At 57.1% G+C, this 19,111-nt stretch overlaps 1 protein-coding gene across 12 annotated transcripts in view; it reads left to right on the forward strand.

Annotated features, from left to right (window-relative positions):
- LOC142907065 (large proline-rich protein bag6-A-like) overlaps nucleotides 1–18,053 on the forward strand; it is a 50,213-nt gene extending 32,160 nt beyond the window's left edge. For 7 of the 12 annotated variants that reach the window (XM_076056009.1, XM_076056005.1, XM_076056006.1 and 4 more), the window contains 13 exons: nucleotides 228–357; nucleotides 1,580–2,040; nucleotides 2,775–3,102; nucleotides 3,668–3,837; nucleotides 3,950–4,003; nucleotides 4,726–4,828; nucleotides 6,003–6,133; nucleotides 8,520–8,744; nucleotides 11,502–11,564; nucleotides 14,448–14,621; nucleotides 16,243–16,356; nucleotides 16,850–16,993; nucleotides 17,087–18,053. In XM_076056009.1, the coding sequence (XP_075912124.1) occupies nucleotides 228–357; nucleotides 1,580–2,040; nucleotides 2,775–3,102; nucleotides 3,668–3,837; nucleotides 3,950–4,003; nucleotides 4,726–4,828; nucleotides 6,003–6,133; nucleotides 8,520–8,744; nucleotides 11,502–11,564; nucleotides 14,448–14,621; nucleotides 16,243–16,356; nucleotides 16,850–16,993; nucleotides 17,087–17,185 (2,196 nt within the window). In that variant the 3' untranslated portion in view covers nucleotides 17,186–18,053. The remainder of the gene's footprint in view (nucleotides 1–227; nucleotides 358–1,579; nucleotides 2,041–2,774; nucleotides 3,103–3,667; nucleotides 3,838–3,949; nucleotides 4,004–4,725; nucleotides 4,829–6,002; nucleotides 6,134–8,519; nucleotides 8,745–11,501; nucleotides 11,565–14,447; nucleotides 14,622–16,242; nucleotides 16,357–16,849; nucleotides 16,994–17,086) is intronic. The other 5 variants (XM_076056008.1, XM_076056014.1, XM_076056016.1 and 2 more) reach the window with 2 other exon arrangements.
- Nucleotides 18,054–19,111: the final 1,058 nt, after the last annotated feature.

The following is a 19,111-nucleotide window of genomic DNA, read 5'->3' on the forward strand; positions in this document are numbered from 1 at the left end:
GTTTCTATGCATTTTTTCACGTTCTTATTGCGAGCCCACCATTCGTGGCGAAGTCGCTTCTGAAAAGAGCTGTGCCTCCCGGCGGGCCTGACCCGCTAAAATAAAAATAGTCCCGTGAACGTGTAAGAGTGGAGTTTGTATGATCTCGCCCTGCTGTAGAGTGAGTGAGCGCGAGCGTGTGCGTGAACGAGCGAGGCGAGCCGACGGTTCGTGCTGTGTGCACGCAGGGCGCCATTCCCGCCAACGGCTCCCTGGCCCAGGTCATCGGCAACCTCGTCGGGCAGCTGCTGACGGTGAACCCGGCCGCGGCCGCCGCCAACGGCGGCGCGGCCGCTCCCGCCGCGGCGGCCTCCACCGGTAACGATTGGTTGTCACGCTGCTGCCGTCGCCGCCGCTTGCCGCGCCTTATTGCGATCTTGACCTCGTGTTGGCGAGATCGGACCGTGTTCCATCCAGTGTTCGCCTCAAACCAATTTGTTGCCTGGTCGCGCGCTCCGTGGCACGCACGAAGCGCTCGCCACATGAACCGCGGATACCTCCCTCGGGTCTCGGCCACTGTCGAGCCGGTGACAACACAGTGGTGGCACGTGTGGACAAAGTTTCGATTGTCGTGACCCGCTTGCTCTACGGGACGTCTGGCAAAAAACAGTGAGCAAGCCGCCCGTGTTGTACAACGTTCCCCGGCTGCGTGCCGTGACGGGTGCGTACCGCACGATCCCACAGTGTCCGTCCGTTGCTCGCCGAGCCGGCTTCCGTTCGCCGAGCGAGGGCACGCTGTAAGCTCGCACCAGACGCGCAAAGTGCTCGTCACGCATGAGCCCCGACACCTCGCTGATCTCGTCAATGTGCCACAAACCCATCGCGCAAACGCCGGTCATCCTCGCGGCGACTTTTTTGCTGGCCGCTGAACAGAGGTTGGTGGTCAACCGCATCATCGCGCGTCGCTTTCCGATGCGCTGCTCCTGTGGCCATCTGGGATACTCTTCCGATGTGAGATTGACAAACTCGTTTCCACTGGAAGTGCTTTTTGTGTTTTAGTTTGTTGTGCTTCCCCCCGCACCTCTTCCGATTAGTGCGGTCGGTGCTGCGAAAGAAGTTATACACGCGTAGATACGCACGTGACGTGCTTTGTTTGATGGTGTACGCGCTTGTCCTGGATGGTGTCATTGGCGCCTCCAGCCCTCTTCATGGGCGAACCAAAGGCCGCCAAAAATGTCAACGGTAACGAGGTACAAAGCAAACGCCCGAAGCATTGATAGCGCACTGGTGGTTGTAAGCAGGCTTATAACATCTATGGCCGTATCGAGATATTGAATGCGACAAAATAATAAAAAGGATTTTTGTTTCGTCGGTCATCGTCAACAGCAACAACAACAACCGAAGTAATTAACCAGGGGCTTGGGGCCTGCCAGATTCGAACCTCGGCGTTGGCGTGGAAGCGCCACCGTCCACCCGGTGGTGCCATCGCCACCCCTCCCACCCCCTCCAATCGTAATCGCCATCGCTATCACTGCCACCTCCTAACACCGCCACAAACCCCCACCCCCACGGCCTCCCGGCTTTTTTTATTTGCATGCAGCGCCAGGCGGCACCGCTGCCACGGTCACCACCTCGTCCGCCTTCCCCGGACCGACCGCCTTCCTCATCGGCGGCGGGGCCGCCGGGGGCACCGGCGCCGGCACCTCGTCATCGTCGTCGTTCTCCACCTCGTCCACCTCCTCGTCCACCTCCTCCTCCGCCACCTACAGCACCACCTTCAGCACCAGTTCCGGCGATCCCTCATTCGGCAGCGGGCAGATGAACCAGGTGCAGCTGGTGCAGCTGATGCGGACTCTGGTGGCAGGCGCGGCGCCGCCGCCGCCGGCGCCGGCGCCGGCGCCGCCGCCAGGGGCGGCGGCGGCGCCTGCGGCAGCGGCGGCGGCGGCGGCGGCGGCGGCAGCCGGCGTTGTTGGCGTGGCGCCGGGCACCAATGTGACGTTCCAGCACCCGCAGGGCGCTCCGCAGTCAGTCTTCTTCCGGGGGCTGGCGGAGTTCATGCAGGTGGGTGTGGCGGCGGTGGCGGCGGTGGAGACACCGCCGGTAGCGGCCTTTGTCAGGTCCCCTCGGCTCCACGTCCTCCTGTACCGCGTCACTCCGTCTCTTCTCTAGCCCGTGCCGCGCCCGTTTATCACGATCATTACCGTCGCCACCATTGCCATCGTCACCGCCGTTGTCGCCACCACCACCATCATCACTGGCTCCCTTGTCATCGCCGTCATTATCGTCAGCATCACCATTATCAACAACAAACCCGCCCCCACACCAACATTTAATAACTCGGTCCGTTGTGCTGCTCGTGTGTGACTGCTCTTGTCGAGTAGACCGTGCGTTTGTGTCTCTGCGGACTTTGGCGAGTCGTAAGGATCTCTGTGCGAGTCTGTGGGGTATCTGTGTGTGTCTACCGGGCTCTGAGCGAGCCTACGGGGCCTTGTGTGACTTTGAACTTCTTTCGTACCCTACGTAGCTAACCGTGATAATCGAAGGTGCACTGTGTGTGAATCTATGGTGCTCTCTGTGAGCCTATGGGTGTGTGTGTGCGACGGGCCTGTGGGCCTCCGAGTCTATGGCTCGGCTGTGCTGATTGGGTAATTCCTTCGCCACGGCTGGGAGCACGCCTCGGCTGAGCCCAGCTCAGCTCCAGCCAGAGCCGAGCGCGGAGCCAGGCCGTGACTCTGACTTACGAGGGCCCTTTTTGACTCTTGACGAGCGTTAAAATTCGTCTGCTCCCTACACAGGCTGCAGCGGTCTTGGGCCAGCAGCAGCAGCAGCAGCAGCAGCAGGCGACACCAGCGCAATCGCAGCAACCTCCATCGACGCCGCAGCAGCAGCAGCAGCAGCAGCAGGCGCAAGCGGGAACGACAGCCGGCTCCTCGCCGGCAGGAGCGCAGCAGGCGCCAGCGGAGGAGGCGCTGACGCCGGACTTCTTCAGCAGCGTGGTGCAGGGCGTGCTGGACAGCGTGCTCACGTCGCTGGGCGGCGCCAGTGGTTCGGAGAGCCAGGAGAGCATCGCCAGCTTCATCCAGCGCCTCAGCGGCACGCCCAGCGTGTCCGAGACCGGTGACGGTAGGCGGGGGGTGGAGTGGCGTGGCGTGGGGGCCCACGGGAAAGCGCAGGTGGACGAGCGGGAAGGCGGCGCCGCCGCCGCCGACGACGATTAGCCTCGAGGCACAGTGGCCCTGTACGCTTGGGTGGCTTGATCCTCCTTGACCAACTCCCCGGCTCGCGAGTTGTTTTACGCGTGGGGTGGGAAACGGGGGGGGGTGGGTGGGGGGGGGGGAGCTCCGCCTGCTAGCGAGGGGCGTGGACAACGCTCGCCTCGAGGCTCCGTGGCACTGCATCGGGACGTCTGACCGGCACCATTCAATCGGTGATCAGACTCGCAGCAAACGAATTTACCCGGCGAAAATCCCGCGCGCGCGTGCGTGCGTGCATGCGAGCGAGCGGAGGTGGCTGTATTACCCACTGTGCGTGTGTAACCCGTGTGTGCGTGAGGGCTTCCCGACCCTGATCTGCGTTTCCCCCCTGTCCGTGACGGACGTGGTGGCGAGCGAGCGAGTGGCTGTACGCCCACGGTGTGTGTGTCTGTGTGTGTGTGTCTGTGTGTGTGTGTGCGTGCGCGAGGGGGCAGTGTTCTTCAGCGAGCTGCTGACCCTCGTCTGCGAGTCCCTGTCCATGACTGACGTGGTGATGCTGCTGCACGGACAGTCGCAGCCCCTGCAGCGTCTGAGGCCCCAGCTCACGGCGTTCTGTCGCCAGCACTTCCTGCACGACGGCGAGCCCACCGAGCCCAACATCGCCGTCAGTGCCGCCACCCCCCCCCCCCTCGCCGCCCACCCCACCAATAACAGTAGCGCTCGTGCGATGACGATGATGATGGTATTTTTATTTTGTTTATTAACTCCCCCCCCAGGCCTCAACGGAGCAGTTGGTAGATTTCATGGAGCAGTACGTGCGGGAGAGCTTTGTGAGTATTCATCCGCTCGTTAATTCGCTCGCTCGCTCGCCCGTTCATTAATTCAGTGTGACAATGTTAATTGCCAGTCCAGCGGTTCAGCGTCGAGGTTCGTGGACCCGCGGACGCCTCGCCGTGTCCCCCGTTCCACAAGACCTCCGAGCCCCCACCACCAGACTGTTGTGACTGCACATTGGTCCTCTCTGCACCTGCCCACCTGAGTTCCACCTGCCCACCCAGTTCCATTCAATTTACCATGGTGGCTGGGAGACATTGACGCTAACCTCGCCCGGTGTATAGGATCCTCGAGCTGCTGTATATTTGGAGTTTGCGTGCCTCTCTCTCCGCGGTCCTGTGGATTTGTGTCTGGGGTCCTGCGTTTTTTTTGTTTAATCCTTGGCCACTTTGTTGAGCTGCTATCGTTTGTGACGGCCAGGGCTTCAGAAACAAAGCTACACAGCTCCGTGTGGGGCCTTACCTGGTGAAGTAAAAAATAGTTGAGGTTCGCCTATGGGTCCTGGGTCTGTGTGAATCTCTAATGCTTTAATGGTCACGGCGATGCACGCCCCTGGCCGACGTGGTCGCCTGCGGGCTCGACCACCTGACTGCCACAATTTGCAGTCGCTGCTCCTGCCTGCGTGGAGGTTGGCCGTGCAAAAAGAAGAATGACCGCTGCATTTGTTGCGAAGGCCGGCGTGTCAACGGGAGTTGTCGTGGTTGTTGTTGTGTGCTAGGCGTCCGTTGCTGTGCGCAATGGGGTGGACATCCTGCAGACGAATCTGTGCTTCGTCCGTGAGAGGATAAACCGCCTGGCGACCTACATTCTGTGCAACGCGGGTAAGAGCGCCCATGGGCACGGCGCGCTCGCGCGAGCGACGCTACCGCCTGGGTTCGACTCCTGGCTCGGGTCCAGCGTCTTTCGCTCTTTCTCTGTGTGAAGGTTTGTGTGTTCTAGCCCTGTTCTACAGAGTGAGTGAGTGGAGTTTGTGTGTTCTAGCCATGTTCTACAGAGTGAGTGAGTGGAGTTTGTGTGTTCTACTGTTCTACAGAGTGAGTGAGTGGAGTTTGTGTGTTCTAGCCCTGTTCTACAGAGTGAGTGAGTGGAGTTTGTGTGTTCTAGCCCTGTTCTACAGAGTGAGTGAGTGGAGTTTGTGTGTTCTAGCCCTGTTCTACAGAGTGAGTGAGTGGAGTTTGTGTGTTCTACCCCTGTTCTACACAGTGAGTGAGTGGAGTTTGTGTGTTCTACTGTTCTACAGAGTGAGTGAGTGGAGTTTGTGTGTTCTAGCCCTGTTCTACAGAGTGAGTGAGTGGAGTTTGTGTGTTCTAGCCCTGTTCTACAGAGTGAGTGAGTGGAGTTTGTGTGTTCTACTCCTGTTCTACAGAGTGAGTGAGTGGAGTTTGTGTGTTCTAGCCCTGTTCTACAGAGTGAGTGAGTGGAGTTTGTGTGTTCTAGCCCTGTTCTACAGAGTGAGTGAGTGGAGTTTGTGTGTTCTACCCCTGTTCTACAGAGTGAGTGAGTGGAGTTTGTGTGTTCTAGCCCTGTTCTACAGAGTGAGTGAGTGGAGTTTGTGTGTTCTACCCCTGTTCTACAGAGTGAGTGGAGTTTTTTGTGTTCTACTCCTGTTCTACAGAGTGAGTGAGTGGAGTTTGTGTGTTCTACTCCTGTTCTACAGAGTGAGTGGAGTTTGTGTGTTCTAGCCCTGTTCTACAGTGAGTGAGTGGAGTTTGTGTGTTCTACTCCTGTTCTACAGAGTGAGTGAGTGGAGTTTGTGTGTTCTAGCCCTGTTCTACAGAGTGAGTGAGTGGAGTTTGTGTGTTCTACTCCTGTTCTACAGAGTGAGTGAGTGGAGTTTGTGTGTTCTAGCCCTGTTCTACAGAGTGAGTGAGTGGAGTTTGTGTGTTCTACCCCTGTTCTACAGAGTGAGTGAGTGGAGTTTGTGTGTTCTAGCCCTGTTCTACAGAGTGAGTGAGTGGAGTTTGTGTGTTCTACTCCTGCCGTCCCCACCCTCAGACAGCGACGCGGAGTTTGCGCGCCAGCTGCTGGTGCTGTGTAACGGGGCGCTGTTCGAGTGGCTGGCGCTCAACCGGCACTGCTTGCGCGACGGGGATGACGCCCTCATCGCCGTCATCAACAGCCGCGTTGTAAGAAGCTGGGGCTCTGTGGTTGCCGGGTGGTCACCGCGTGGGCGTTCGTCCGTTCGAAAACCGATTTTTGCGATGGACGGGAGATGGAAATGCGCGCAAGTTCTGAAACCAAGACACGAGGGAGGTAGCCGCTGGAGGTGATGGTGGTGGTGGTGGTAGTAGTGGCGAAGGAGGGTGGTGGTGTTAGTGGCGGAGGAGGGTGGTGGTGGTGGTGGTGTTAGTGGCGGAGGGTGGTGGTGGTGGTGGTAGTGGCGAAGGAGGGTGGTGGTGGTGGTGTTAGTGGCGGAGGAGGGTGGTGGTGGTAGTAGTGGCGAAGGAGGGTGGTGGTGTTAGTGGCGGAGGAGGGTGGTGGTGGTGGTGGTGGTGTTAGTGGCGGAGGGTGGTGGTGGTGGTGGTGGTAGTGGCGAAGGAGGGTGGTGGTAGTGGCGAAGGAGGGTGGTGGTGGTGTTAGTGGCGGAGGAGGGTGGTGGTGGTAGTGGCGAAGGAGGGTGGTGGTGGTGGTGGTGGTGGTAGTGGCGAAGGAGGGTGGTGGTGGTAGTAATGGAGGAGGAGGGTGGTGGTGGTGGTAGTGGCGAAGGAGGGTGGTGGCGGTGTTAGTGGCGGAGGAGGGTGGTGGTGGTGGTGGTGGTAGTGGCGAAGGAGGGTGGTGGTGGTGGTGGTAGTGGCGAAGGAGGGTGGTGGTGGTGTTAGTGGCGAAGGAGGTTGGTGGTGGTGGTGGTGGTGGCGAAGGAGGGTGGTGGTGGTGTTAGTGGCGAAGGAGGGTGGTGGTGGTGGTAGTGGCGAAGGAGGGTGGTGGTGGTGGTAGTGGCGAAGGAGGGTGGTGGTGGTGGTGGTGTTAGTGGCGAAGGAGGGTGGTGGTGGTGTTAGTGGCGAAGGAGGGTGGTGGTGGTGGTGGTGGTGGTAGTGGCGAAGGAGGGTGGTGGTAGTGGTGGTGGCGGAGGAGGGTGGTGGTGGTAGTGAATAAGGTTGGTGTGGCCGGTTCTCTTCTGGCCTTACCTGCTAAAGCAAAACTAGTTTAGTAGTTTAGTTTGTAGTGACGGGAGGGGAGAGGCGGGAGAGGAGTGAGCGGCGTGAGAGGAGTGAGCGGCGTGAGAGGAGTGAGCGGCGTGAGAGGAGTGAGCGGCGTGAGAGGAGTGAGCGGCGTGAGAGGAGTGAGCGGCGTGAGAGAGGAGTGAGCGGCGTGAGAGGAGTGAGCGGCGTGAGAGGAGTGAGCGGCGTGAGAGAGGAGTGAGAGGAGTGAGAGGAGTGAGAGGAGTGAGCGGCGTGAGAGAGGAGTGAGCGGCGTGAGAGAGGAGTGAGCGGCGTGAGAGGAGTGAGCGGCGTGAGAGGAGTGAGCGGCGTGAGAGGAGTGAGCGGCGTGAGAGGAGTGAGCGGCGTGAGAGGAGTGAGCGGCGTGAGAGAGGAGTGAGAGGAGTGAGAGGAGTGAGCGGCGTGAGAGGAGTGAGCGGCGTGAGAGGAGTGAGTGGCGTGAGAGGAGTGAGAGAGGAGTGAGCGGCGTGAGAGGAGTGAGAGGAGTGAGAGGAGTGAGCGGCGTGAGAGGAGTGAGAGGAGTGAGAGGAGTGAGAGGAGTGAGAGGAGTGAGCGGCGTGAGAGGAGTGAGAGGAGTGAGCGGCGTGAGAGAGGAGTGAGCGGCGTGAGAGAGGAGTGAGCGGCGTGAGAGGAGTGAGCGGCGTGAGAGGAGTGAGCGGCGTGAGAGGAGTGAGCGGCGTGAGAGGAGTGAGCGGCGTGAGAGGAGTGAGCGGCGTGAGAGAGGAGTGAGAGGAGTGAGAGGAGTGAGAGGAGTGAGCGGCGTGAGAGGAGTGAGTGGCGTGAGAGGAGTGAGAGAGGAGTGAGCGGCGTGAGAGGAGTGAGAGGAGTGAGAGGAGTGAGCGGCGTGAGAGGAGTGAGAGGAGTGAGAGGAGTGAGCGGCGTGAGAGGAGTGAGAGGAGTGAGCGGCGTGAGAGAGGAGTGAGCGGCGTGAGAGAGGAGTGAGCGGCGTGAGAGAGGAGTGAGCGGCGTGAGAGAGGAGTGAGCGGCGTGAGAGAGGAGTGAGCGGCGTGAGAGAGGAGTGAGCGGCGTGAGAGAGGAGTGAGCGGCGTGAGAGAGGAGTGAGCGGCGTGAGAGAGGAGTGAGCGGCGTGAGAGAGGAGTGAGCGGCGTGAGAGAGGAGTGAGCGGCGTGAGAGAGGAGTGAGCGGCGTGAGAGAGGAGTGAGCGGCGTGAGAGAGGAGTGAGCGGCGTGAGAGAGGAGTGAGCGGCGTGAGAGAGGAGTGAGCGGCGTGAGAGAGGAGTGAGCGGCGTGTGGAATCTCGCCTCTTGGAGCCGGCGGGCTGCACGGCGGTTCTCAGTCCGCCGCCCCTCCCCCCGGGGGGCCGCCTTTGTTGCCCCTCCCCCCCCCCCCTCCAGCAGGGCCACCTGTCGGCGGACGTCAACTCCACGATGATGGTGTGGATCGCCGCCATGATGGAGTCGCGGCTCCGCGCCATCATGGCGCTGCTCCCGCCCGGCGGGGAGCACGTGGTCCTGCAGCACGTGCGGCGCCGCCCCGACGCTCCGACTCCGTCGTCGCGGCCGCCGCCGTCGCCGGCCGCGCCGACGCCGGCGGCGGCGGCGGCGGCGTCGGCGTCCACGGTGCGAAGGGAAAACGCGAGCCGTGTGAGCGGTGCGTGCGAGCGTGCACGGTGCGAGTGTGTGTGAGCGGTGCGTGTGTGAGTGAGTGAGCGGTGCGTGTGTGTGAGTGAGTGAGCGGTGCGTGTGTGTGAGTGAGTGAGCGGTGCGTGTGTGTGAGTGAGTGAGCGGTGCGTGTGTGTGAGTGAGTGAGCGGTGCGTGTGTGTGAGTGAGTGAGCGGTGCGTGTGTGTGAGTGAGTGAGCGGTGCGTGTGTGTGAGTGAGTGAGCGGTGCGTGTGTGTGAGTGAGTGAGCGGTGCGTGTGTGTGAGTGAGTGAGCGGTGCGTGTGTGTGAGTGAGTGAGCGGTGCGTGTGTGTGAGTGAGTGAGCGGTGCGTGTGTGTGAGTGAGTGAGCGGTGCGTGTGTGTGAGTGAGTGAGCGGTGCGTGTGTGTGAGTGAGTGAGCGGTGCGTGTGTGTGAGTGAGTGAGCGGTGCGTGTGTGTGAGTGAGTGAGCGGTGCGTGTGTGTGAGTGAGTGAGCGGTGCGTGTGTGTGAGTGAGTGAGCGGTGCGTGTGTGTGAGTGAGTGAGCGGTGCGTGTGTGTGAGTGAGTGAGCGGTGCGTGTGTGTGAGTGAGTGAGCGGTGCGTGTGTGTGAGTGAGTGAGCGGTGCGTGTGTGTGAGTGAGTGAGCGGTGCGTGTGTGTGAGTGAGTGAGCGGTGCGTGTGTGTGTGTGTGTGAGCGGTGCGTGTGTGAGCGAGCGGTGCGTGTGTGTGTGAGCGGTGCGTGCGCGGTGCGTGTGTGAGCGAGCGGTGCGCGAGCGAGCGGTGCGTGCGAGCGTGCACGGTGCGTGTGTGTGTGAGTGAGCGGTGCGTGAGCGGTGCGTGTGTGTGTGAGTGGTGCGTGCCAGCGTGTGAGCGGTGCGTGCTGGGCGACGTTGACTCTTGGCTGTTCTCACCCAGTGTCGCCTACTGGACATCTCTGAACGTGAGCTCTGTAGCTCCTCGGGTACAGATGAGTACAGTGAAACCTGGCATTGCGAGCATAATTCGTTCGGGAAACGTGTTTGTGATCCAACGCACTCTGTGTATCAGTTGTGATCACGTGATGCTCGGCAGTACAAAGCGTAGACACGTACGCTGCTACTCGTATTGCCGTGGTTTTCACACCTGATGATGATTGCTTGGTGTTGCAGTCGAAACGTCGTGCGAATTTAATTGTTTTATATTTTTATTATTTTATTGTTTCCCTTCTACGTGGTGGTGACTTTACCGAAAGAACCAAGAATATGAATCCCTGCAGTCACGAAAGCTTTAAATCGAAATGTGTTCTGATTCTAAACGTCCTCGGCTGTTGTATATTTGTATATTTACAACAGCCGATGAAGTTTAGTCGTACGTGTCTACGCTTTGTACTGCTGAGCGTCACGTGATCACAACTGATACACGAGTGCTTTGGATCCCAAAACACGTTTCCCGAACGAATTATGCTCGCAATGCCAGGTTTCGCTGTAATTGGGTGCTGCGGCGATGCCGCTGTGATCGGACACGATGTCCGACGTTTCGCCGCGCGTGCTCGCGAGCAATAGGACCCCCTGGAATTCGGTTCAGCTCCGAATTCGGTTTCGGTTAAAGCCTCCGTTGAGGCTTCCAGGGTTACCGAGAGTGGAATCTTACCGAATTAATAACGACGATGGTAACTTTTGATTTAAAGCTTTCGTGACTGCAGCGATTCATATTCTTGGTTCTTTCGGTAAAGTCACGTTGAGGAATCCATCCGGGAAGATGGATTCTGGCTTAGCAATCATTGGAAGGATTTGATAAACCACCTTCGGGTCTTAATTGATTGTTCACGCTTACGGTGGCTTTCAGACAGCATACATTCAATTTTCGTCTCCCCCCCCCTCCTCTTTTCCGAACATAGATGGACTCGTCCTTCTAAACAAACTGTCAAATCGCTATCCGTGGCACTAACGTTTAAAAATAAATAAATGCAAACAACGTTTACAAATAAATAAATACAAACCGCCGCTTCTTTCAAATGTTTCTTGCCGTTGGTTTTTTTCACACCTGATGATGACCACTTGCGTTACGGTCGAAACGTCGTGAGAATTTTATTGTTTTATATACTCTTTATTATTTTATTGTTTCCCTTCAACGTGACTTCACCGAAAGAACCAAGAATATGACGATGGTAACGCGCATGTCTTGCGCGTGTCTGTGTGTGTGTGTGTGTACGGTGAACTTCTTTGGCACCGCCGTACGTAGCCAACCGTGACTAGTCGGAGGTGCGGGGGAAGGACGACAAACTTAACGCACAAACGGTTAAATTTTTATTTAAAGCTTTCGTGACTGCGGCGATTCATATTCTTGGTTCTTTCGGTAAAGTCACCACGTAGAAGGGAAGCAATAAAACAATAAAATATATCTATAAAACGATAAAATTCTCACGACGTTTCGACTGCAACACAAGCGGGGTCATCGTCAGGTGTGAAAAAACCAACGGAATGAGCACAAACGCTTATGAAGAAACGAGTTTTGCCAGCGTAGACGATTTAATCGGAAGAGCGTCCCAGATGGCCGCAGAAAGCGACGCGGTCCTAAAGTGCCACGCGGCGACCACCGCCTTTGTCCGGCGAGCAACCAAAAGTCCGCTGCCGCTGCCAACGCCGACCGGAGGTTTGCCCGCTCACGGTCGAATTGCTCTCCTTGCCGAGATGGGCAGCGGCCAGCGAGGCATCGAGACGCGGTCTCACCGCGCGGTTCTGCCCCTCCGTGCCCGTAGGACTCTGCGGCGCAAGGGCCATCCGGTGACGAGGTGGAGATGGCCGACAGCGACTCGGTCAAGGTGAGGAGCCTGTGCCCCCCTTGGCCTGGGTGGCACGGAGGGCCCCGGACGCCCCCCCCGACCCTGGGTTCCGAGCCCAGGTGTCGGACACGCCCGCGATCAAAGCGGGTTCTCTGGTGACGGAGGGTAGTTGACGGTGTTGGCCCGATAACCGACGAGTTACACGGAGACCCACAGGGCCGCCGCCGCCGCCACCTCGGTTGTAGCGACTTGGTATCACATCTTCTTTGGTTCTTTCGGTAAAGTCACGTAGAATGAGAATAAAATAATAAATTGATTTATTTTATCAATTTGTTATTTTATTCTCATTCTACGTGGTGGTGACTTTACCAAAAGAACCAAAGAAGATGAATCCTTGCAGTCACGAAAGCTTTAAATCGAAATTTAGTATCACATTTCAATCGAGCGTCAGTTTAACAATTGCTTTGTTATTTATTTTCGTTAGACAGGCTGCACTTTGGGCAATGGCTCCGCTATCTCTTCTCTCTCTCTCTCCATACACACACACACGGAGAGACCCATAGACTCGCACGGAGAACCAATACACGGGCAGGGGGGGCGGGGACAATGCAGAGAAAATATTATGGGAAAAAACGTCTTGTCTGCTAAGTTTGTGAAATGTATTTTACCAACACTGATCCTGCCTCTGGTCCCTGCTACCACCATCAGTCATCAATACCACCGTCAACACCGCTAACATCATCCTCAATACCACCACCGTCAGTATCACTACTGTCGCCATCAACACCGCCAACACTGCTACCATCATCCTCATTACCACCACTGTCAGTATCACTACTGTCGCCATCAACACCGCCAACACTGCTACCATCATCCTCAATACCACCACCGTCAGTATCACTACTGTCGCCATCGACACCGCCAACACTGCTACCATCATCAACACCACCACCGTCAGTATCACTACTGTCGCCATCAACACCGTCAACACCGCTACCATCATCCTCAATACCACCACCGTCAGTATCACTACTGTCGCCATCTTCACCGTCAACACCGCTAACATCATCCTCAATACCACCACCGTCAGTATCACTACTGTCGCCATCAACACCGCCAACACTGCTACCATCATCCTCAATACCACCACTGTCAGTATCACTACTGTCGCCATCAACACTGCCAACACTGCTACCATCATCCTCAATACCACCACCGTCAGTATCACTACTGTCGCCATCAACACTGCCAACACTGCTACCATCATCCTCAATGCCACCACCGTCAGTATCACTACTGTCGCCATCAACACCGCCAACACTGCTACCATCATCCTCAATACCACCACCGTCAGTATCACTACTGTCGCCATCAACACTGCCAACACTGCTACCATCATCCTCAATGCCACCACCGTCAGTATCACTACTGTCGCCATCAACACCGCCAACACTGCTACCATCATCAACACCACCACCGTCAGTATCACTACTGTCGCCATCAACACCGTCAACACCGCTACCATCATCCTCAATACCACCACCGTCAGTATCACTACTGTCGCCATCTTCACCGTCAACACCGCTAACATCATCCTCAATACCACCACTGTCAGTATCACTACTCTCGCCATCAACACCGCCAACACTGCTACCATCATCCTCAATACCACCACCGTCAGTATCACTACTGTCGCCATCAACACCGCCAACACTGCTACCATCAATACCACCACCATCAATATCACTACTGTCGCCATCAACACCGCCAACACTGCTACCATCCTCAACACCACCACCGTCAGTATCACTACTGTCGCCATCAACACCGCCAACACTGCTACCATCATCCTCAATACCACCACCATCAATATCACTACTGTCCCCATCAACACCGCCAACACTGCTACCATCATCAACACCACCACCGTCAGTATCACTACTGTCGCCATCAACACCGCCAACACCGCTACCATCATCAATACCACCACCGTCAGTATCACTACTGTCGCCATCAACACCGCCAACACTGCTACCATCATCCTCAATACCACCACCGTCAGTATCACTACTGTCGCCATCAACACCGCCAACACTGCTACCATCATCAACACCACCACCGTCAGTATCACTACTGTCGCCATCAACACCGTCAACACCGCTACCATCATCCTCAATACCACCACCGTCAGTATTACTACTGTCGCCATCAACACCGCCAACACTGCTACCATCATCCTCAATACCACCACCGTCAGTATCACTACTGTCGCCATCAACACCGCCAACACTGCTACCATCATCCTCAATACCACCACCGTCAGTATCACTACTGTCGCCATCAACACCGCCAACACTGCTACCATCATCAACGCCACCACCGTCAGTATCACTACTGTCGCCATCAACACCGCCAACACTGCTACCATCATCAACACCACCACCGTCAGTATCACTACTGTCGCCATCAACACCGCCAACACTGCTACCATCATCAACGCCACCATCGTCAGTATCACTACTGTCCCCATCAACACCGCCAACACTGCTACCATCATCAACACCACCACCGTCAGTATCACTACTGTCGCCATCAACACCGCCAACACTGCTACCATCATCAATACGACCACCGTCAGTATCACTACTGTCGCCATCAACACCGCCAACACTGCTACCATCATCAACACCACCACCGTCAGTATCACTACTGTCCCCATCAACACCGCCAACACCGCTACCATCATCAACACCACCACCGTCAGTATCACTACTGTCGCCATCAACACCGCCAACACTGCTACCATCATCAACGCCACCACCGTCAGTATCACTACTGTCGCCATCAACACCGCCAACACTGCTACCATCATCAACGCCGCTAATGCTGCAATCAACGCTAACGCTGCCACCGTGGCCTCAGTCGGCTCCCATGCAGTCTCCCCCGCCGGCCACCACCGCGGAAGAGGCCGCGGGTCTGGCCGACCGGCCCGTCGCCATGGACGCCGTGCCACCGGGGGCGACGCTTGGCCAGGAGGAAGCGGCGACGGGCGCCGAGGCTTTGGTGGGCGACGCCTGGGCCTCCGTGGTGCCACCCGTGAGTCCGTTGGCACCCCCCCGCCTCCACCACCGCGGTGGGGTGATCGCGATGGGACGTCAAGGGTCACACCGGGGACATCCGTCTGTAGATGTGGTGGTTGGGTTTTGGAGGATGGTGCTGGGATAGCAGACGCTTGGTTACACGGGGGGACGTCCGTCTGTAGACTGTGGTGGTTGGGTTGGGGTGGGTTTTGGAGGATCGCAGTGGGATGATGGGAGCCGTCCTGATTGGAGTTTGTGTGTTCTAGCCCTGTTCTACAGAGTGAGTGAGTGGAGTTTGTGTGTTCTAGCCCCTGTTCTACAGAGTGAGTGAGTGGAGTTTGTGTGTTCTACTCCTGTTCTACAGAGTGAGTGAGTGGAGTTTGTGTGTTCTAGCCCTGTTCTACAGAGTGAGTGAGTGGAGTTTGTGTGTTCTAGCCCTGTTCTACAGAGTGAGTGAGTGGAGTTTGTGTGTTCTAGCCCTGTTCTACAGAGTGAGTGAGTGGAGTTTGTGTGTTCTAGCCCTGTTCTACAGAGTGAGTGAGTGGAGTTTGTGTGTTCTACCCCTGTTCTACAGTGAGAGCAAGTGAGTGGAGTTTGTGTGTTCTATCCCTGTTCTACAGAGTGAGTGGAGTTTGTGTGTTCTACCCCTGTTCTACAGAGTGAGTGGAGATTGTGTGTTCTACTCATGTTCTACAGAGTGAGTGAGTGGAGTTTGTGTGTTCTACTCCTGTTCTACAGAGTGAGTGAGTGAGTAGAGTTTGTGTGTTCAACCCCTGTTCTACATTGAGAGTGAGTGAGTGGAGTTTGTGTGTTCTAGCCCTGTTCTACAGAGTGAGTGAGTGGAGTTTGTGTGTTCTAGCCCTGTTCTACAGAGTGAGTGAGTGGAGTTTGTGTGTTCTGCCCTGTTCTACAGAGTGAGTGGAGTTTGTGTGTTCTGCCCCTGTTCTACAGAGTGAGTGGAGTTTGTGTGTTCTAGCCCTGTTCTACAGAGTGAGTGGAGTTTGTGTGTTCTAGCCCTGTTCTACAGAGTGAGTGAGTGGAGTTTGTGTGTTCTACCCCTGTTCTACAGTGAGAGTGAGTGAGTGGAGTTTGTGTGTTCTACCCCTGTTCTACAGTGAGAGCAAGTGAGTGGAGTTTGTGTGTTCTACCCCTGTTCTACAGAGTGAGTGAGTGGAGTTTGTGTGTTCTACTCCTGTTCTACAGAGTGAGTGAGTGGAGTTTGTGTGTTCTACCCCTGTTCTACAGAGTGAGTGAGTGGAGTTTGTGTGTTCTACTCCTGTTCTACAGTGTGAGTGAGTGGAGTTTGTGTGTTCTACTCCTGTTCTACAGTGAGAGCAAGTGAGTGGAGTTTGTGTGTTCTACCCCTGTTCTACAGTGAGAGCAAGTGAGTGGAGTTTGTGTGTTCTACTCCTGTTCTACAGTGTGAGTGAGTGGAGTTTGTGTGTTCTACTCCTGTTCTACAGAGTGAGTGAGTGGAGTTTGTGTGTTCTAGCCCTGTTCTACAGAGTGAGTGGAGTGTGGAGAGAGACGTGAGAGGTGCGAACTTCACAGCACGTAGCCAACCGTGCTAATCTGTGGTGCCACCGTTGTGCATCCCCCCCCCCTCCCCTGACCCCCAAACCCGGGGAGCCCGTCAGGACTGGGTGCCGGTGATGAGGCAGGATATCCACACCCAGCGGCGCATCAAGCCGCAGGCTCCGTTCAGCGACGCCTATCTCAGCGGCATGCCCGCCAAGCGCAGGAAGGTGCGGGTGAGGTTTTATGTGCTTGTTTGGTGGCGTGGTTGTTTGGTGTGGTGGCGGCGGTGTCGCTGTTTGGTGTGGTGGTGTGGTGGCGGTGTGACTGATTGGTGTGGCTGCTGTTTGGTGTGGTGGTGGCGGTGTGGCTGTGTGGCTGCTTTGGTGTGGCTGCTGTTTGGTGTGGAGATTGGTGTGGTGGTGGTGTGGTGGCGGTGTGGAGATTGGTGTGGAGATTGGTGTGGCTGCTGTTTGGGGTGGTGGTGTGGTGGCGGTGTGGCTGTTTGGTGTGGTGGCTGTTTGGTGTGGTGGTGGTGTGGTAGCGGTGTGGCTGATTGGTATGGTGGCGGTGTGGCTGATTGGCGGTGTGGTGGTGGCGGTGTGCTGGTGTTGTGGTGGCGGTGTGGTGGTGGTGGCGTGGTGGTGTTGTGGTGGTGGCGGTGTGGTGGTGTCGTGGTGGCGGTGTGTCCGAGTGGTTCCTGTGACACGTTGGCGACACTGTCCACAGACCATGCAGGAGGGGGAGGGTGGACGCCTGTCCCTGGCCGACGCTCTACGCCGAGCGGCGCGCGGAGCCGGGGCTCAGCCGGTGACCAGCGTGGAGTCGCTGGCACGCGACGCCGACGCCACGCAGGCCGCGTACAGGCAGCAGGTGACGCGTCGCTCCGTCGCTCACGGGCACAGGCGGCGGGTGACGTGCGGCTGAGGTTGCTCAACTCTCCCCCCTCCCCACCCCTACCCCCAGGTGAAGTCTGACATCAAGAAGCGCCTGAAGGACGACTCGGACTACGACCCCAGTCGCTTCCCCAACTCGCGCAGAGTCTTCGGGGACGACGACTCTTAGGGGGGCGCGCACGGCGCCAGAGCCGTTGGTGCAGGAGGTGACGCACCACCATTGCTGTCACCACCATTGCTGTCACCACCACCATTGCTGTCACCACCACCATTGCTGTCACCACCACCATTGCTGTCACCACCACCACCGCTATCATCATCATCGTCGCCACCACCATTGCTGTCGCCGCCACCACCGCTATCATCATCGTCGCCACCACCATTGCTGTCGCCGCCACCATTGCTGTCACCACCACCATTGCTGTCACCACCATTGCTGTCGCCACCACCACCGCTGTCACCACCGCTATCATCATCGTCGCCACCACCATTGCTGTCACCACCACCACCGCTGTCACCACCGCTATCATCGTCACCGCCACCATTGCTATCACCACCACCACTTTCACCACCGCTATCATCATCATCGTCGCCAACTCCACCATTGCTATCACCACCACCGCTACTATCGTCACTACCACCACCGCTTTCACCACCACCACTGCTACCACCGCTATCGTCACCACGACCAACCACCATCATCGTCACCACCGTCGTCATCGTCACCGTCACGCCCATCGCCGCCATCATCATCGCAGTCGCCCACCACCAACACACGCGTGCTTGACTCCGTACTGTATATTGTTGCCAAAGTGATGACAGTTTTGCTGTTTATTTTATTGTCTTGGTTGGGGGGGGGGGAAGGGGGGGGCTATAGTTGGGTGGGGTGGTGTTGGGTAAGATGATGTTGGGAGTTCGGTTTGTTGCTGTGTTGCGTGTCGCCCACCCACCCACGCCGCCACCACCACCCCCATACTTCACGGCGATGTCTCTTCTTCTCTTGGAACCCCGTGATGAATAAATGACGGACGTTGTAATGGCTTGGAGTGGGTATCGTCGTGTTGGCGGTGGGAGACAACCCCCACCCCCACCCCTATCTACCCCACCCACCTCCCTGCCCAACCCAATCGCCGTGGATTGTCGGTGGAATTGTTCCTCGGCCCGGCTTCGCCACTGTCCAATTTGTTGTCGGGGGGTCAGTCACGGTTTTATTCTCGTCACCCGTCAGTTCTCATCGGCCCACCCATCAAACTCGTCTACTCACACCCACCAACTACTCACCACCAACCTACTCACCCACCAACCTACTCACCCACCAACTACTCACCACCACCTACTCACCCACCAACCTACTCACCCACCACCTACTCACCCACCAACCTACTCACCCACCAACCTACTCACCCACACACTCATCTCACCCACCAACCTACTCACCCACCAACCTACTCACCCACCAACCTCTCACCACCAACCTACTCACCCACCAACCTACTCACCCACCAACCTACTCACCCACCTACCTACTCACCACCAACCTACTCACCACCAACCTACTCACCCACCAACCTACTCATCCACCAACCTACTCAAGCCACACCTAACTCACCACCAACCTACTCACCCACCAACCTACTCAACCACCAAACCTACTCAACCACCAACCTACTCACCCACCAACCTACTCAACCACCAACCTACTCACCCACCAACCTACTCACCCACCAACCTACTCAACCACCAACCTACTCACCCACCAACCTACTCACCCACCAACCTACTCAACCACCAACCTACTCAACCACCAACCTACTCAACCACCAACCTCACCCATCAACCTACTCACCCACCAACCTACTCACCCACCAACCTACTCACCCACCAACCTACTCACCCACCAAACCTACTCACCCACCAACCTACTCACCCACCCAACCTACTCACCCACCAACCTACTCAACCCACCAACCTATCTCACCCACCAACCTACTCACCCACCCAACCTACTCACCCACCAACCTACTCACCACCAACCTACTCACCCACCAACCTACTCACCCACCAACCTACTCACCCACCAACCTACTCACCCACC

This window comes from Petromyzon marinus, chromosome 74, assembly GCF_048934315.1.
Source record: "Petromyzon marinus isolate PM22_M1 ecotype Great Lakes invasive population chromosome 74, UKy_Petmar_22M1.pri1.0, whole genome shotgun sequence".
Lineage (NCBI taxonomy): Eukaryota > Metazoa > Chordata > Hyperoartia > Petromyzontiformes > Petromyzontidae > Petromyzon > Petromyzon marinus.